Raw genomic sequence first — 18,382 nt, 5'->3', positions numbered from 1 at the left:
ACTACCACTTTGGATACCATGTTTAAATGGGGCAACACTATATGCTGATCCTAAAACTGTTTCAACCCTGCCCACTTGATATCATTTATACTTGCATGGTTCATATGGAATTTTGGGAACTGTAGTTTGCAGTGGTACTTAGAATTCTCAAGCTCAATCCGCATTAGACCTCTCTAATGAAGATTGATAAGTGAAGGAATTCAGAATACTTCATCCTTCAAACTACAAGTCCCAGGATTCCTTAGGATCAATCTGTGCCAATTAAAATGGTTTCATTCCAATATTAACTATGCAGGTAGACTCTGTCTATGCCTGTTTTTGGTGTTGTTGTGTCCCTCTAAGTCATTTTTGACTTCAGGCGACCCCAAAGCAAAACTATCATAGGGTTTTTTTGGCACATTTTTGCCATTGCCATCCTCTGATGCTGAGAGAGTGTGATTTGCCCAAGTACACACAGTGGGTTTTTATGCTCAAGTGGGGAGTTGAACCCTGATCTCCAGAGTCCAAGACTCAGACCAGTATAGCATGCTGGCAGCTCCTGTATATGTCTAATAAAGATATAATAAAATAATAATAATGCTGGCTATTGTGGATGTTAGGACAATGTGGTTGTACTGTTTTAAGTGCTGGATTGGGATTTTGGGGGATTAAGGGATCAGATTTCTGTTCAGATGTAGAGTCCCATTGGGTGACCATGAGCAAGTCCCACTGTCTCAGCCTAAAAGGAAGGTAGCAGCAAACCTCCTCTGAATATAATTTGGATGGAGGGATTTGAGCATTGGATGAGGACTCTGAGAATTAAGAAATAAAGCAGTTTGACACTACTTTAACTGCCGTGACTCTATTTTATAGAATCCTGGGATTAGTAGTTTGGTGAGGTACCAGAACTCTCTGACAAACCAGGCTGAATGCCTCACCAAACTACAAATCCCAGGATTCCACAGCCATGACAGTTAAAGTGGTGTCAAACTGCTCTATTTCTGCAGTTAAGAAGAGCTGTGAGAGACCAGAGTTCGAATCCCTGTTCAGCCACAGGAACCCACTTGGGCAAGTCATACTTTCATAACTTAAGAAGAAGGCAATGGAAAACCTCCTTCAAATAAATCTCACCAAGAAAACCCTTGGATAGGGTTGCCATAAGTCAGATCTAACTTGAAGGCACACAACAACAGTCGCCAATTGTGGGCATTGGGAAGTCTTAGCTTGAAAAGAGTTGTCTCCGTTGATGGTTTGAATGAAATTTGTACATTTCCAGGAAACAGGCCAGCGTCTCTGTAAGCTCCGAGGAAAATGACTCAGAACGCACTAGCCCTGTTCCTTCGGACAGCGTTGCTTCTTCACAGCAGAGCAAGTCTAGCAGGCGTAAGTGTACCTTGAAGCTTCTTTCTTTTATTTTGTCTGTATTGGGGTGGGCAAAATATTTCATCCCACGGTGTTACTTAAATTTCTGCAGTGCAGATGCAGCCTGCTAGAGAGGTAAATCTTTCTCCTAGTTCACCCTTCCATGTGAAGAACAAAGAGTTTCAAAAGAGTTCCCCTGCTGTGTGAGACTGGAAGCATTTGCACTTATTTTGTTCTGGGACTTTGTAAGTAAGAACCAGCAGACTGACTTGGATCTGGGAGCAAGCCAGAAGCATCCTAAAGTGGTTGGATTCCTTATCTTCTTTTCCGTACAGCTTGGCCAGGAATGTCCCATTCCTTGGAAATCTGCGAAGGACTCGATGACTGGTCCAGCCATAACTACTTCTCAACCTGCTCTGACACTGAAGAAGAAGATGGAAATCAGCTGGTTAGTTAAAAAAACACCATGACACATGAACAAACAGTGCATGATCACATCTGCCCCGCTCCATTTTTGTGGCCCAAAGAGACAGCCCTAAATAGTGGAGAAATACAAAGGTTCATATGCTTGCTGTCTATTAATCTCTTCTCCTTGCTCTCACCACTTATGTCTTTTAAAAGCCCACTGAGTGTCTGTCTGTCTGTCTATCTATCTATCTATCTATCTATCTATCTATCTATCTATCTATCTATCTAATTGTCCTAATTCAAAGACATAGCCCTGTTAGTCTGGAAAATCTGTATGCAAAGGGATCTTGCAACACCTTTGAGAATAAAGGTAGAAGTTGGTAGCATGAGCTTTCATGGACTTGAGTCTACTTCACATGCATCTGCAGAAGTAGGCTCAATTCTACAAAAGCTCACGCTCCCAACCTCTGTCTTTCAGTTAGTCTCAAAGGTGCTGCAAGATCCATAACTGTTCTAGTTTATGACCATCTTTGCATTCCTTTGGGTCTTGCATATTTTCCCTTTCGTTTATATACCAATTTCATTCTTTAAGCAAGTTATAATGTTTCATTTATTATTTTGCCTTTGTCTTCATGATATTTATATTGTGAAGTCAAAGGCTTTCACGGCTGGCATCCATAGTTTTTTGTGGGTTTTTCGGGCAATGAGGCCATGTTCTATAAGAGTTTATTCCTGACATTTCTCCAGCAGCTGCGGCTGGCATCTTATTCTTATTATTGTTAACAACTTATCCTTATTATGCCATTGTATTCTATGTTGTTGTTGTTTTGCTTTTGTAAAAGCATAAATGCAAAATTCATAATGATCTGTCTGCTGATCTTGAGTGCCTCCCCATCTTAAAAAGAGGTTCTGGGGTCCCTGGGATTTACATGTGGGAAGAATTGTGTGTCTTTTTTTAGGACTCTGTGACTGGTATACCGAGAGACTATGATTAGCCTTGGCAAGCCTTTGACTTATAGCATCTATTCTGCTTTTTGTGACAGTCCCCAGGAAAATATAAAGCCTTAGCAGACTGCAAGAAGAGGGACTCAGAAGATTTGCTGGTGAAGAATGGGGATGTGATTCAGCTCTTGCATGAAAATGAAGAAGGACAGTGGTACGTACTCTCCAAAACTCTTTTGCTTTTTTTATCAGGAGGAAAGAAAGTAGCAACAAAACTCCCACAATATAATGCTCTGTTGTTAGTGCTATGCACTATTGATTAGGATTGTCGGAGCTTGGAAACTGGCTCTTAGTCTCCCATGTCCATAGGTCTTCTCTAGGCAGGAGACAATAATTCAAATTCTCCAGTTTTGGTGGGCTCATCCCCAGGGAAGAGGAAAGGGTTGTGTGTACAAATTTCCAGGTCACCTAGGAGACATGCAGTTTGCTATTATTTCCAAGGCTTGATTAGTTTCTGCAACTTGCAAAGGCTCTCTGGCAAGTCTACTTATTTACCAGGGGATGTGTACACCAGCCATAAAGGCTGACATGGGGTGGTATCGAGGTGTAGCATCCTCATGACACATGCTTGACTCCACCCCATGGTGCCATGATGCCAGATGCCTTACAACATCATGGTGCTCCTTTGGTGCTACATCTAGACGACGCAGCGCCAAAGGAGTATTTAAATCCATGGCACCACAGCTATCATGCTTTCTGCACCCTGCAAAGGCCAGATCGCGGTGCGGCGTGTGGTTGCCACAGCCCTGATCTGGCTGCAAAAAGGACGGCTGCACAGCTCCTAAGTTAGCTTTCTCCTTTCCTTGCAGTCCTTGTAGCACCAAGGCTAACTCTCCACTCTGCTCTGCATCACCTTCTGGCTAGAAACAAGTAGGCTACATTAAATGTTCCTTATCCTATCTCCTTAAGAGGTGAGCCATAAAAAGGTGTGAACCCCTCATTTCACTTTGATCTCAGAACAGCTAAAGTTTCTGCCATAACTTGATAAGGAGTCACCTGTTAGAGGTAGTGGAATCCAGAAGATGCATACCACTGGATCCTGGCCATTATTATCTTTCCTAATTAATTAATTAATATTTTCATTTGTATTTTGCAGGCTGGTCAAAAACCTCAACCGAAAAAAAGAAGGCTGGGTACCTGTCAACAGTTTGCAAATAATCCTTGGGGACTATAGGTTTCGGAATGCCAGAGTTGCAGGTATCCTATGATGACAGATATCCTCTTCCCGAACTGCTTCAGAATTGGACCATGCAGGAGTTTGGAGGCGTTTGCTTCTTTGCTTGCTTGCTTAGAGAAGTGCTGGCTTTTGCCATTCTTTTTTGAATTAAACTAAGATAAGCACGCACAGGGTTGGGTCGGTGGGAGGGTGCGAGTCTGTAATCTGCACTGCTAAAAGAAAAGCTAGCAATAGCGCTGTACAATCTCTTTTTTATTTTTACGTTTATTTATTTGTTTGTTTGTTTTGCCAAGAATGCACTGGCTAAGACTTGAAATAAGGTGCTAAAGAGAAAGAGAGAGAGAATGAGAGAGAGAGAGAGAGCACAATGGCTAAATGAGGCAATCTTATAAAATACTTGGGCCAGAATCCAGTTGGTTTGCTAATAGCCTTAGAAAAAAATGGTTGCACTTCTTCTAGGGTCACACAGCAACAGCAAAGAAGGAAAGACAAACACTTCTGTTGAGAGTGTAAGGCAGATGTTTCCAAACTGTCTTTCATGTGTAGCTTCCAGGGTTGTGTGGGGGGGTCTTCAGATGTTTCACATGAGTTGGCTTGGACAATCGCCTATTCTATGGGCCAAGCCAGCGGTGTCACAGGTGGGCACAACGTTGGGTGACACTTCTGAGGAGGAGTGAGAACCTGGTGGGGTAGTAGCTCCCATACCAGGTGACCAGACATCCTCCTTTTCCAGGGCATGTCCTACATTTCAGCCTGCTGCCCAGAAAGAATTCCAAAATGTCCTTCATTTTTAGCTTGACTCAGGAACGTGAATTCATGTTAGTGTGTTCAGCTTTTATTTTGCAATGTCCTACATTTGTCTTGAAGGTCCCATATTTTGTGGTGCATTGTTCTCCTTTGCAGATATGAGAGCTGACCACCCTGCTCCCATTGATCCCAAGACCTCCCTGGTGACCTCCCTTTAGCAGCCAGGGTCCATCCGTCCCCTATTGACTGTTGCCAACTTCTGGGTCTGGTCTGGCTGTTGGGTGAGTGAGAAAGGGTGCCATTTCCCTTTCTTGCTTGTTCAATAGTCATGCTAAGCCAATACTCCTAGAGCACTTTTCCTCCAAGGAACTCTTTGGAACTCAGATACTAGCAAATAGGTAGCTCAGAGCTAACAGCTTTCCTGTCCTTCCATTGCCACTGCTTTGACTTGCCATCTTCTTTGCATTGTCTCTGCTGTTCCTTTGGCATTTATCTTCCTGCCATCTTTGTTGGCATGGTAATGCCACTGAATTTAACCACAGAATCTGACTCTTGATGATTTGCATAAAGTGATGGGTGTGTTTTCTCCTTGGTTTATCTGAGGGCTGCTCATGCTCTCTGGTGGTTTTGCAGTCTCTGGTGCTCATATGCTCATTTCCCCCCCTCTGTGATTTTTAAGTGATAGGAGCATGTTTGCTTATTCAAAACGAAAGTGAACGCATTCTGCTAAGGTTCTGTGCAAATGACCTTTCTAAACAGGATTTGCTGTGTTAAATTTGCATTCTTTGCACTGGGAGAGAAGAAGCAGAGATGCAAAGCAAGAGGTAATGATTGAGTTCAAATGAAATTCTAAATCATGGCTCATCTCTATGCAGCTCTATGAAGCTATCATAAGCTGGCTTTGAAAACTCTATATGGGATTTTGGGTACCATCTTTTTGCATTTAGTGATGCCCACGACTGCGATGCTACCGCCAAGAATTTCCCGGAAACTAAATCCATCCCTTGAGATGACAGAGGTTTCTCACCCTTATTATAATGGGAAGGGACCATTGCTCATTGTAGACCATCTACTTTGCACACACAATGGCTCAGGTCCAATCCCTGCATCTTCAATTTAAACGGTTGCTTTTAATAAATTGGGGCAAGCCTTTTAGTGATGGGGAAAAATTAATATGCTTCATAAGAATATCCTTGATAAGATTTTGCAGCCATCAGGGTGGGAGACAAAACAGCCAAAATTCAGTCAGTAAAACTGCAAGATTACCTAAATGCACTGGTTTGCACTTTATATGCACTTTAAAAATTTAAGTCACCAAGTTTTTGTGTGGTAGCCTTAATTTATGTTAGGTCTGTGGAATACATAGTTGTTGAATTTGTGTTTCCTTTAGCTGACTTTTGAAATAGTTCTCCCACCTTGTTCCTTTCTGTCAATGTCATTTGGGTGACTCAGGCTTCAGCAATGGAGAAATGATAAAGCTAGATATGGAGACAAAAGCTTCTGTTATCTTTATTCAGCTAGAGCCATAATCCCAGGTGTATCTTTCCTATCACTGGGAGTTTGACTGTGACTGTAGAAAAATGCAACGCAGCCATCTAAAGCCTAGTATTCTTGGGATACACGCTTCTGACTTTAACGTCACTTTCCATTGCTTTATAGACGCTGGCCTGTATAAGACGAGAAAATTAAGTTCTCCTTGAAATGAAAGGGAGAACTAATCTCATGGCATTTTTGAATGCATCAGTGGAGGTTTGAAAAAGGTTGAAGAGAGAGAGAGAGATAATAACACTTGTTGGAGATCCCCTGTCCTATATCATCCATCAACATTTGCCGCACATCACAACTTCACCAACATCTACTGCGACCATCAATGGAAGCCATTCTTTCCTCTTTCCATTTCTTTCAACTGACAGATAACATGGCACCATTTTGATTTGCCATAGAGGTGGAATTCCCCCTTTTCTCTGCATTACATCTACTCCATTTGGGAACTAAATTTGATGGCTTCCCTGGCATTGGTTAAGATGACTGCAGGTACAAGAAAACTCAAACTTTCTTTTTCAGTTCACTCTTCACTGTGCTTGACTAAAGCCTAGTTGGATCTAGGCCAAGGATTGTCATAAAGCTATATGTTCAAGTTGAGCTGTATTCCCCTGGAAAGGATGTGAATGCATTCTGCTGTCTTTGGCACTGAGACTTTCATTGGGGTTGGATGATGCATATCAACGCAATAATGCTGTTGGGGAACAGGGTCTCCTTTTGCACTAAGGGTCTGAACCAGAGTCCACAACATCCACAAGTTGTGGTTCCTGATCGTATTGCACGACAACTCAGGATTGCTGAAACTCACTTTGGGTTCTTCCGTATCCCCAGGCTACTGACGTAGAAGTATCCAAGTTTACATTGTAATTTGGGGAATGGGGAGTTTTTTTTTGGGGGGGGGACTCACGTGCCATATCTGAGTTCAAAATCCACATTTGCACTAAAAATATGTTACTGTTTGTGGTAAGACTGTAAAACTCCAGCCTCTTTCGTGAGGCTGACCTGATGTTCTGATGGGGACAGTAGACCTCCCCTTTTTAAATGAAGTTTACATAATTTATTTTCTATTTTGATTTTTCTTATTTCCTATTTTTGTGCAAATGTGTTTGTACAGGCTGTTGTACATGTATACAAATCTTAATTCATATTGGCAGCTGTAAAGACATAATTGGTTCCCTCAACTCACAACTGGATTGCATGCCAAATAAAGAAATTATATTGGCTAAAATCTTATTAGTCGATCCAACTAGAGTAAACCCATTGAATCAACTGTTGGAGGTTAAGTCAACATATAGATAATTCTCATTGACTCAATGGGTCTACTCTAGTTGAAACTCACAATGGGATTCAGGCCATCCCTTCTGTCTGCTGCCACCTTTTCCTGATAGTGTAGATTTTAAGTTGTACTATAAACCTTTTGGGGATAGTTCTTTAATTGTCTAATTTCAGATCAATGTTTAATAGTTTGTCCCCTTGTAGCCCATCCCCTCCCAAAGGACAGCATAATCCAGGTATTGGAAAAGTGACCTTTTGGATTGCAATGACCTAAATGCCCCAGCCACTTGGGTTGGGGATTCTGGGAGTTACATTCCAGGGGGAAAAATAGCTTGCCCAGGTTCTGCATTCTCCTGTCATTTGATAGAAAAGATCGAAGAATTCCGTAGAAGAACTTCTAATGTACCTTTTAAGCCAATAGTGGAAAAGTTCTCTTTTGGACTACAGCTCCCAGAATGCTCCATCCACTTAGGTTGGGGGATTCTGGGGATTCTAGTCCAGTTTGACCAGGATCTGCATAGTCCTGTTGTTAGTTGAAGGAAGGCATCCTAGAATTCCTTAGGAGAATTTTAGAATGTACCATTTTAACTGGTATTCATGTATATCAATGGTTCTCAAAGTTTGGTCCTCCAAATGTTTTGAACTTCCACTCCCAGAATTCCTGACTGTTGGCCAATCTGACTGGGGCTTCTGGGAACTGAAGTCTAGAGGACCAGAGTTTAGGAACCCCCAATCTATATTATTAAAATCCATCAGAAGGAACAAGGGTCAAATTTATTATTACAGAAGGACCACTCAAGCTGTGTAGAGGCCACATTTTTCCACTGCACATCAAAATACTTCATCTCAACAGTCACCACACGCGTGGCACATCTAGGTCTTTTAATCTTGTCTTCCTAGTTCTGGATCTTACACGCTTTTATTTATGGAAACGGCTAGTCCCACAAGTCTGAATGTACAGTCTTAGGCTGCAATCGGGTACCGACTTACCTGGGAGTAAGGGCCTTTGGGCACTGGCTTCTGAGTAGACATGTATAGGGTTGCACTGTTAGACTTTTGAAACTTTGCACAAATTGCTGATGCCATCTTAAAGTAGACAAGTTTACCACTTCAACTGTAATAAAAAGGTATATGGTATTTCAAGCTGCACCAGAGGGATTTTTGTTTTCCTGCCGCTGCCTAAAAAGTTAAATTCTACTGTAAATGTACTTGTAAAAAAAGTGTTAAATCTATATTTACGAGGAAAAAAAATCAATATTGTTAAATAAAGAAATGTATATGAACTTCTTTTATACTGTGTGGTGAGTTTTGTGCTGCTAGAATTGAGAGCCAGTATGGTATAGTGGTTTGAATGCTGGACTGGGATATTGGAGATCAGAGTTCAAATCCCTCTATTTTAAATCAATTTGCACACTGATTTTCCAAATTATTTTATAGTTTTGTGTTTTACCTTCACAACAATCCTGTGAGGTAGGTCTTTTAATGCCTAGCAGTGTGAAGACTATGGGGTTCTTTGCTGGAGGCCTTGGAGCTGTGGTTTCTGAATAGTGTTCTCAGTGATTCAAGTCAACTATTTACACATTGGTTTGTGCTAACTCATTTTCCTTACTCTTCTGCATAGCATTTGCTCCAAAAAAAAAAAAAAACCACCTGCTATTCTGGAACAGGGGTGTTTTGTTTGATGTATAAAAAGTACCTCTTATTCAGAAAATATTTGCAAATAATGTACTTCAGTAGAATTTATTTTGTTTCAGCTGCAAGGACACATGTTGCAAGGAACACCTGAACTATATATCTCTTTGCTTTTGCCAGTTTTATGAGAAACAGGCAAAAAAGAACACCCTTCAATAAAATCAGGGGGGGGGGGGGGAAACATCAAGTAAAACAAATATATACTATCTCCACTAGTTCTCCATAGCATCATGCAGACATAACACTCGCTTAGAGCTGAGAAAGGACGCTGATACTGTAATGATCTGATACTGTTCATAGTCTTAGATGAATGTCTTCCTCTAAACATTTATTATTCATTCTAATATAATCCATTATTTCATATTTTTAAGGGGGAAAAAGAGTTTGGAAAAGAAAATGGAAAAAGCGTCCCCATATCCCACATTTTTCCATTTTTGTTTTAAGGGCCTTTGCATCTCTAGTCCCGGGTAATCCTTGTTGTGTTTCTTATCCATTTAATGTACCTTGAAACCCTGGTGTAGATGCCGTATTTGTCCTTCTTAGCACACTGTTCCCCCCAGCTGGTGATCCCAGTTAGAAACCAAGTGTCTTCAATATCGGTGGCATGGGGTCCCCCACTGTCTCCTTGACAGGTGTCCTTGGCTTCACCTGGTTGACCAGCACAGAACATATTGGGCAAGATGGTGTACCGAGAGCTCCTCAAGCAGGTCGGACGGTCAATGTACTGAACCTTCAGAACCTGGAGGATGCTCGCCTGTCGTCCTTGGTACTGCAGTTTCCCCCAGCCGCTCACAGTGCCCAATCCATGCTTAAGGAGGTTGTTGGTGAACTCTTTGTCGCCGATGCAAATTGGAGTGACGTAATAGTTGAACTCCAGCGGCGACTCCAGCTCGAGGAGGGCAATGTCATTGTGGTACTTGTTGCTCTCATTGTATGTGGGGTGAGGTATCGCCCGTGCCACCTGGCGAGACTGTTCCGTGTGGTCGATGGCGTTCACGTTGTGTTCCCCTGGTTAAACAAACCCATGCATTGCTTTTTAGGGATGTGTGGAATTTTTTTTTATCTCTTTCACTTTTCCAAAATAACATTTCACCTACGTTCACAACCTTGGATCATGGGAGAAAGCAAAACTGCCAAAATTTTCACCCGTGGGTGAAAATTTTGTTCCAGTTTATTGGAATTAACAATATGTTTGCAAAGCATATATGCGTGGGGCAAGGTGAAGCCAACAGATTTACATAGGGTTGAAAATTTCATTATAGGTTCCCTCCCTCCATCTGAAATCACAAACATTTGCAAAATTCAAATGTGAAGAGGAAGAAACAAAAATGGGTACATTTGTTTTTGGGTGAGCATATCAACAGCTTCTTTTTGAAGATATCCAGAGTAGGATATCTCTCTAGGTAACTGGTTCCATTGCCAAACTGTTTTCACCATCAAGAAGTTCCTTCTGATGTCCAGCCAAAATCTGCCCTCCTGTAACATCAGACCCTCTGGATCAGCATGTTCAAGGACACTGTTTTATTTCTAAGGACAAATAGATATAACCCCTACCCACAACGTCTCTTTTAAAACCCTAGATCCAGCTTTGATTCTGCCATCCCTGCTATCTTGCTTTATGAAACACCACCCATTATGCAAGCAAAAATAAGGCAAAACAAAACCCGGTTTTGACATTCAACATTGCTTACCTGCTACAATACTATGGGGTTCAAACTCAAGGCAGTGCGCAGCTGTGACAATCCACTTTTCATTGATGATGGAGCCACCACAGAACCCCTTTTTCTCAGGGTTGAGCAAATAAACCTGAGAGCACAGAAACGTTACTTAAGGGGGCAGGATGGGTACAAAATCCATCCCCTACTTAGTTAAAGCCCAACAGTAGTCTAGGGTTGCCAGAATTGCAATCTGGCATAAAGCAAACATGTATTTAACCTAAGGTTCCCAGATCTCAGGCTAAACAAAACACACACCACATACAGTGGTAACACTACCTGCCAGGGAACTTCGCCTTTCAAACTATCTGTGCCACCAACCACTCGATTGCGGAATGCTGCCTTCCATAGAATTTGTGTAGTATTGTCAGACCCTTCTTCTTCTTCTTCTTCAAGATCATCGTTGGTAGCATTGGTGGAGACCCAACTGTCAAATGTGGATTGAGAGCGGGTGATTTTCCTCTTTGCTTCTGGAGCTGTAATCCTTCCACATGGAAAAGGCACTGGGACAAGGAGTGGGAGGGTGCATGAAGGAGGAATAAAAACACCAACAACAGCAACAACAACAAGGAAACACCTGTGCATCAAGACGACTTTCTGACTGGCCAAAGCATATAGAAGGTAGATGAAGATCAACTGCAGGGGGCTTTAGCCCTTGGAGATATAGAAGACCACTAAACCACAACCTGCCATAAAATGCATGTAATAAACATATGTGCACAGGCTTTGCATGCAATTTAGATCTTTACATTGGAAATGGATTTATTTCACATAGGTGAGTCTGGAAAGAAAATTACAGCAAACACAGAGAAGACTGGGATTGCAATCCCGTTGGTAACAAACACAAGTAAAATGTGGCAGCATGCCTGTGCATATCTTTTTATGGTTGTTGTATATAGAGATATTAAGCACTTGCATCCTGAGTGATCTTCCTCCTGCTCAATTTAGTTACTTGGAGCAACTGCAGGAAGAGCACCTATAAAAGCAACAGTAGATTCATTGCTCCTCTTGACAGCCTCTATGTGGCACCTATATAAACCATCTGGTTCCTAGTTTTGCTGTTCCTTTCCCCTCCTTGCCCTCCACTGGTACTGTCAGCCCTCCATAGGCATGGATTCTTTATCCATGGATCCAACCACCCATGGCTTGCAAATATTCAAAAAATATATACATTCCAAAATTTTTGCCATTTTATACAAGGTACACCATTTTATTATGCCACTGAATTTAATGGGACTTGGTGCATCCATGGATTTTGGTATCCACTGCAGAGTCCTGGGTTCAAATCCCAGCAGATACCAAGGGCTTACTGTAGTCTAAGAAGTTTCTACTTAGGCAGGTCTTTGACTTTTAATCATTTTGGTAGCATGGTATTTAAAAGTGGTGTGCTCTGTTTCCTCCTCCCTTGTATCTTTTACATTGTTTTAAAAAGTATTTTTAAACTCTTTTAACCACATGCCTTTGAAGATAACTGTTATTTAATTATGTGTGTGTTTTTTTAAAAAGATTTTATGAAATAAAGTGGGCTTTTTTTAGCTGAACATCTGTCTTAAAATTTTGTAAACCGCATTGGGTTCCATCCTAGGAGAAGCTGAATAAATAAATAGGCAAGCAAGCAAGCACAGGGGCTAAGAAGGCTGAGATATCATCTGCCATAATGCAGATATATTTAATAACTGTGTCAGACATGTATCATTGTGAGTGATTTCCATATTGCTTTCCAGCATTTGAGATGCTTTGCTATACCTGTCGGTTCGCAGCTCCTCCCATCTGCTTTAAGCCGGTACCCAGGAGCACAGGAACAAATGGCTTTTCCAGCAGGGTTGTTCTTGCAAAATTGTTTGCAGCCTCCATTCTTTGTTGAGCAGGTAGCATCTGATGGTAGGTTGGAAAAGAGGGGAGAAGGAAATCACCTTTGCTTACAGCCTAAACTCAGTGAAGAAAAGAGGTTTGCCAGGCAGATGTGGTTTAGGGCTGGTTCACAGAGGAATCCTTATAACGTGATGATTTCAGCACATATAATATTTGCTAGCTGAATTGTACTCACCATTGGCCAACTCAGTGCCTAATAATGCACAAGAGGTCCATGGTGCATCCTATTTTTCCCATTCCTACCTTTAAAGATGCATGATATGTTTTGCGCATTTTGGTGGGCACCCTTTTGCGGGTTTGGGATTGTGTTGTACTTTGTTGCATGGCCAACATGGCTACTCCAAAGATGTTTCATTGATTTACCTTGATTTATCACTGAAAATAATGTAATAATTTCCCAGCTCTGAAGTGGAGGAAAACACTAAGTAGACCAAGATGTTCCAGTAAAACTGAAAGCCAATATACTGTATATACTCATGTATAAGTATTCATGTATAGGTCAAAAATTGGACCCAAAAAGTCTGATGGAATTTTGTAAGTTCTTTGGCATTGTCTTGCTTTGCTTCATTCTTTAGATCCTTTGTCATATGCCCCTAAATTTTACCCTTGACTTATCCACGGATCATATCAAAATCCATAGCTTTGGCCCTAAAACTTGCCCTCAACTTATACATGAGGTCGTCTTATAGTCGAGTATATATGGTAACAAGAACTCTTATGAGAGAGGCAGGCAAATATAATACATAATTAGGCAACCACACAAATTCACAAACCTAATTCACAGTTCCTTCCTTCATAACCGGCCGGACACCAGCAGATGTAGTTACTAACGTCATCTTCACACCGGCCTCCGTTTTGGCAGGGGTTTGAAACACACTGATCTCCATCTTGAAAATGAAGATGGAAAATTATAATTGGAACTTGAAAGATATTATAATCCAGGAGAGATATATGCAGACATTACCGTTCATGCATTTTGGAGGAGGAGGAGATGGAAGAAAAAAGAGAAGAAAGGAGATGGTGGGGCTTGAGGACTAGATGCAACATGAGCGTTAGCTCAGTAGACATCAGTAGTAGCTTATGGCCTCTATGGGTGGATCTGCACTGTAGAAATAATGCAGTTTGACACCACTTTAAGTGCTGTAGCTCCATCATATGGAATCTTGAGATTAGTAGTTTTACAAGGTCTTTAGCCTTCTCTGCCAAAGAGTGAAAAACTATAAATCCCAGGATTCTGGGTTAAAGTGGTGTCAAACAGCATTATTTCTACAGTGTAGATTCACCATATGTCAACAGATCACAAAAGGAGCCAGAAAAAAACAAACCCATAGGAAATACTATAAGAGCATAAAAGAAAATACTATAAAATCACATGGCTGCAACAAAACATAAGAAAGAAATAATTAGAAAAGCACGATACCAAACAACCCAAGGCCACAAAAACAAGACTGAATGAAAACTAAATTATGGAGACAGGTATAAACAGGAACCATGAACAAAGAATGCCAAAACGTATTCAAAATAAGTGATGCAGCTTGCTACAAAATCCTAAACCAACAGGAATGAACAATATTGTGCTCAGAGTTGATATAACCAGATATAAGTGAAGTAAGCAAGTAGGTGGAATCGAATGGACCTCTAGATATTATTCCATGTCAAAGATTATTTTTCAGAACTGGTGCTGTTTTAAAGAAATTCTTCCTGTAAATAGTCCAAAACATACAACCGCAGTAACAGCTGCAACCACATAACTGGGAAGATAAGATATTAATAAAGAGGAAGGACATAACAGGCTTCTTACTTTTAATGCAGTTGTTTGTGTTTTATAGCATTGTGTTTGTTGCTTTGCTGTTGCTCTCTGTCAGCAGGACAGTAAATCTGCTTTGGGCTTCAATTTTGAAATTTAAAGGAACTATTCAAAGTGTTGAATCCATTGACATTGACAGCATATGGCTTTAAAATTTGGACTAAAACCCAGATCAGATTCACTTTGCCACTGACATGGAAACCATCAGCCGCTACTGGTTGACCCATTGAAACCAGTTGTTAGGTGACTAACATGTTTGCTTCATTTCAGTAGGTCTGCTATGCTACTAATGTTGGCTGGAAGGAGACTGAGAAAGTCAGTGATGGGAGTTGTACTTCAACAGATCTAGAATGGAATGGAAGAAGTCTGGATTAAGGAGTTCAATGACTTCCATGCAGTGATTCTCCATGACTTCTGCTCTGGCATTTTGTTTGGAATAAATATCGAGGATCCTAATGCAACTGGAAATTTAAAAGAAAAGATCACTTACCAAGGTATACTTTCCAAAATGCCATCTAGAAAGAAAAGAGTAAAACTGATTAGAAATTTAAATTTAGATGGAACTAAAGATTAGGGTTTTGCCATAACTATGCTGATGTAAACCATGGTTTAAAAGGCCCATAGACACAGCAGCCGTGAAGGAAAGACCCAAAGACTCAACTCTGAAGTCTTCCTAGGTCTCATATTCCAGGAATCAAGACTCACCGTTTTCTCCTCATTTTCAAAAACTTCTCTTGCTTCCTCATAGCTGCAAGTTTCCTCGATGCATTCACGCTCAAGGTTTCCTTGAACCACTTCTTCCAGCCTCCCAGTGTTGTACCTTTTATATCGGTGCAAAACGCTTCTTGCCTCTTCTGGACTAATAAAAACTTCAAGACACAAGGAGATGAATTAGAGGAACAGAAAGTTGGTGCAGTCATTATTTCGCTAGAGACCTCCAACCAGCTTTCGTGAACTACAAATCTCAGGATTGCTTACGGTGGAGCCACAGAGCAATTAAAGTGGTATGAAACTGGTAAAACTGTGTGGTGTAGATACACATTTACTGCCGGGAAAGAGAGAAGACTGGGAAGGAAGATCAGAACTGAACAAATGTTACGCGTACATCGTAATTCAGTATATCACTGAAGTTGTGGCATAAACAATTAGCACAATTAAAATTACACCTTTAAATGACAGTCTCACATGCACAGCCTAAATGTATTTACATGCATCTAGTTTCATGCAGTTAAAGTGAAAATTTGGTAGTCTATCATTCGTATTGCCATTGGATTATACTTCCAATTTCCCTTGTCTGATAAACTCCCAGGAGAGACCATTAACTTTTTTCTTACAAGGAAAAAAAAAGATAGTTTTGGGAATCTGGAGTGGCCTAGGGCTACAAAAACAGCTTGAGAGACTACATGCAATGTCAGGGGGCAAATTTTGCCCACTCCTGAAGTTCAGGAAGGCAACTGCAAACAGCTGAAATCAAAGACAGTTGGATACTGAAGGCAAATTGGTAGCTTTACTTATGTGTCTAGCGGCCATGATGTTGTTACTGTTGTGCGCCTTCAAGTCATTTCTGACTTACGGTGACCCTAAGGCAACCGATCATGGGGTTTTCTTGTCAAGTTTCTTCAAAGGGGGTTTGCCATTGCCATCCTCTGAAGCTGAGACAGTATGACTTGTGCAAGGACTTCAGGGGGTGTTTGATGTTTTATTTATACTGTTGGAATCTGCTTTGATTCCTTTGTGAAAAAGTGGAATACAAATTATTATTATTATTATTATTATTATTATTATTATTAAACCCTCTTTCTTCTGTGTGGGGTTGCATTGCTGAATAATAAGAGGCACTATTTTTGAAATCACACAAAATGCAAGTTAATTCTATTAGACCTCTCCGTCTCTCTCACATTCGATCTCTCTGTATAAAGTATTCTCTGTATTATGGATTGGAAGACCACCTAGCCTAGGAAAAATGTACTTTCAACTGATAACAGTTAAATTATACATGCTATTCCTCTAGCAACCATGTTTTCTTTAGAAGATCTACAGAAAAGCAGGTAGCAATCAACAATATAACCTTGCTTATCAAATGACAAAACTGCACTCTTACCTGACATCGGAAGGAAAATAGAGGGCTTGTTAGCATTAAAATGAACCAACCTGCACATTCGGAGAAGAGGAACGGACCCACCAAGAGACAAACAACCCATATGAAGCCATGATTTGCCATTTTCTTAAAAGAACCCAAGCGTTTTGCTAATGAAGCAGAATCCTCTGGATCAATTGGTTCCAAAGTGCAAGTACATATTTGCTTTGCTTTGAGCTCCTCTCTGAAGTGACTTTTTCATTAAAGGTCTCTCAAGGGACATATCTGGAGGTTTCTAAAATGGCTCCCCCAGGTTAAAAGAAAGGCCAATTTTGGCATGGCCTTGATAAGAACTTTTAGGTACCTCCAAATCTTCGACCGATGGTTTTTTGTGGGTATTTCGGGGTTTGTGGCCATGTTCTAGAAGAGTTTGTTCTCGACATTTTGCCAACATCTGTGGCTGGCATCTTCAGAGAATGCTAGCATGGAAGAGAATGGTGTGTGTGTGTGTGTGCGCGCGCGCACGTGCCAACCACAGATGCTGGCAAAACATTGGGAATAAACTCTACTAGAACATGGCCACATAGCCCAAAAAACCCACCAAAAAAACTATGGATGCCGGCCACGAAAGCCTTTGACTTTACCTTAGACCAAGGGTTTCTAGCTTGATTTCTTTTTATTTTTAAGGATGTCAATTCTTTAACATGATTTAACATGAAAAACTGGATTCATTTCCTGATCAATTCACAAGTGATTGCTATATGCCTTCATGATGACTCCAATTTATGGTAGTCCCAACCTAGGATTTTCTTTACAAGATTTCTTCAGATGTGGTTTGCTCTTGCCTTCCTTAGAGGCTGAGAGAGTGTGGTTTATCCAAGGCTACCCAGTGGGTTTCTATGGCTGAGCAAGGATTCAAACTCTGGTCTCCCCAAGTTCTAACCCGATGCTGAAAGCATTACACCAATAAACATTATGTTGGTAGATTCCAGGTGTCTTTGAAAGGTAAAAAAATCCTCTTGTATTCATTTAAAAAGTTTGGGAGGTTACTTCTTAAAAGTAACTTATTATGTAATTCATTGTTACAGCATCCCTCCATAAAGGAGTTAATACTTCAGCCTCAGATGTTTTGCCTGCTTTGGCTTCTTTTTGGTTTGTGTGTCTCTCTTTTGTTTGTTGCTGCTGTTTTCCTACACATTGTTTCCTACTTGTGGCGACCCAAAGGTGAACCTGCCATGGGGTTTTCTTGGCAAGTTTGTTGGGGGTGATTACCCTTGCCATCCACTGAGGCTGAGAGAGTGTGACTTGCACAAGGTTACTCAGTAGAGTTCCATAACCGAGTGGAGATTTGAACCATAGTGATAATCCAATGCTGCAATCACTACTTTTTTGTTAGTTTGGGGGGGGGGGTGTTAATAGAAAAATGAGTTTTTAAAAACCCTTAGGATTTAGCACTGGAACTAACCAGTAATTCCTTCCTTACTTTCCAGTGCATTTATGCTTGAAACAACGTATGTAGAAACCATGCACTTTATTTTAAAGGGGAATCATGCTTGTTGGGGGCTTCTGGAATTCTTCCTTTCAAACAAAATTCAATGTTTCCACTGTTGAATTTCAGAAGCGCATCCTTAAATTTGGAGACGATGGTCGACTCCAAGGACTGCAGAATGGATGGGCCATAAGTGTTGCTCTGTATCCAGGGTAATGCATGTTAGCTTTGCCCCTTT

The 18,382-nt window shown here is 40.9% G+C and overlaps 2 protein-coding genes across 4 annotated transcripts in view; one reads left to right on the top strand and one right to left on the bottom strand.

Annotated features, from left to right (window-relative positions):
* LOC149308688 (proto-oncogene DBL-like) overlaps window positions 1-8,873 on the top strand; it is a 49,010-nt gene extending 40,137 nt beyond the window's left edge. For all 3 annotated transcript variants that reach the window (XM_089536298.1, XM_089536299.1, XM_089536300.1), the window contains 5 exons: window positions 1,256-1,362; window positions 1,677-1,789; window positions 2,793-2,905; window positions 3,848-3,948; window positions 6,335-8,873. In XM_089536298.1, the coding sequence (XP_089392424.1) occupies window positions 1,256-1,362; window positions 1,677-1,789; window positions 2,793-2,905; window positions 3,848-3,948; window positions 6,335-6,375 (475 nt within the window). In that variant the 3' untranslated portion in view covers window positions 6,376-8,873. The remainder of the gene's footprint in view (window positions 1-1,255; window positions 1,363-1,676; window positions 1,790-2,792; window positions 2,906-3,847; window positions 3,949-6,334) is intronic.
* Window positions 8,874-9,218: 345 nt separating this feature from the next.
* Window positions 9,219-16,814, bottom strand: LOC149308687 (coagulation factor IX-like). Its single transcript, XM_089537101.1, has 8 exons — window positions 16,730-16,814; window positions 15,284-15,447; window positions 15,069-15,093; window positions 13,545-13,658; window positions 12,646-12,774; window positions 11,179-11,402; window positions 10,876-10,990; window positions 9,219-10,192 (listed from the first exon to the last, which is right to left on the bottom strand). Exons 1-8 carry the CDS (start codon window positions 16,797-16,799, stop codon window positions 9,642-9,644), a joined length of 1,392 nt encoding a protein of 463 aa, XP_089393227.1. The 5' UTR covers window positions 16,800-16,814; the 3' UTR covers window positions 9,219-9,641.
* Window positions 16,815-18,382: the final 1,568 nt, after the last annotated feature.

This window comes from Sceloporus occidentalis, unplaced genomic scaffold (genome assembly GCF_023333645.1).
Source record: "Sceloporus occidentalis isolate IW3139 unplaced genomic scaffold, rSceOcc1.0.p SCAF_8, whole genome shotgun sequence".
NCBI lineage: Eukaryota > Metazoa > Chordata > Lepidosauria > Squamata > Phrynosomatidae > Sceloporus > Sceloporus occidentalis.
Note: the sequence above shows the minus strand (reverse complement) of the source record. Positions and strands in the feature narration are given on the sequence as shown.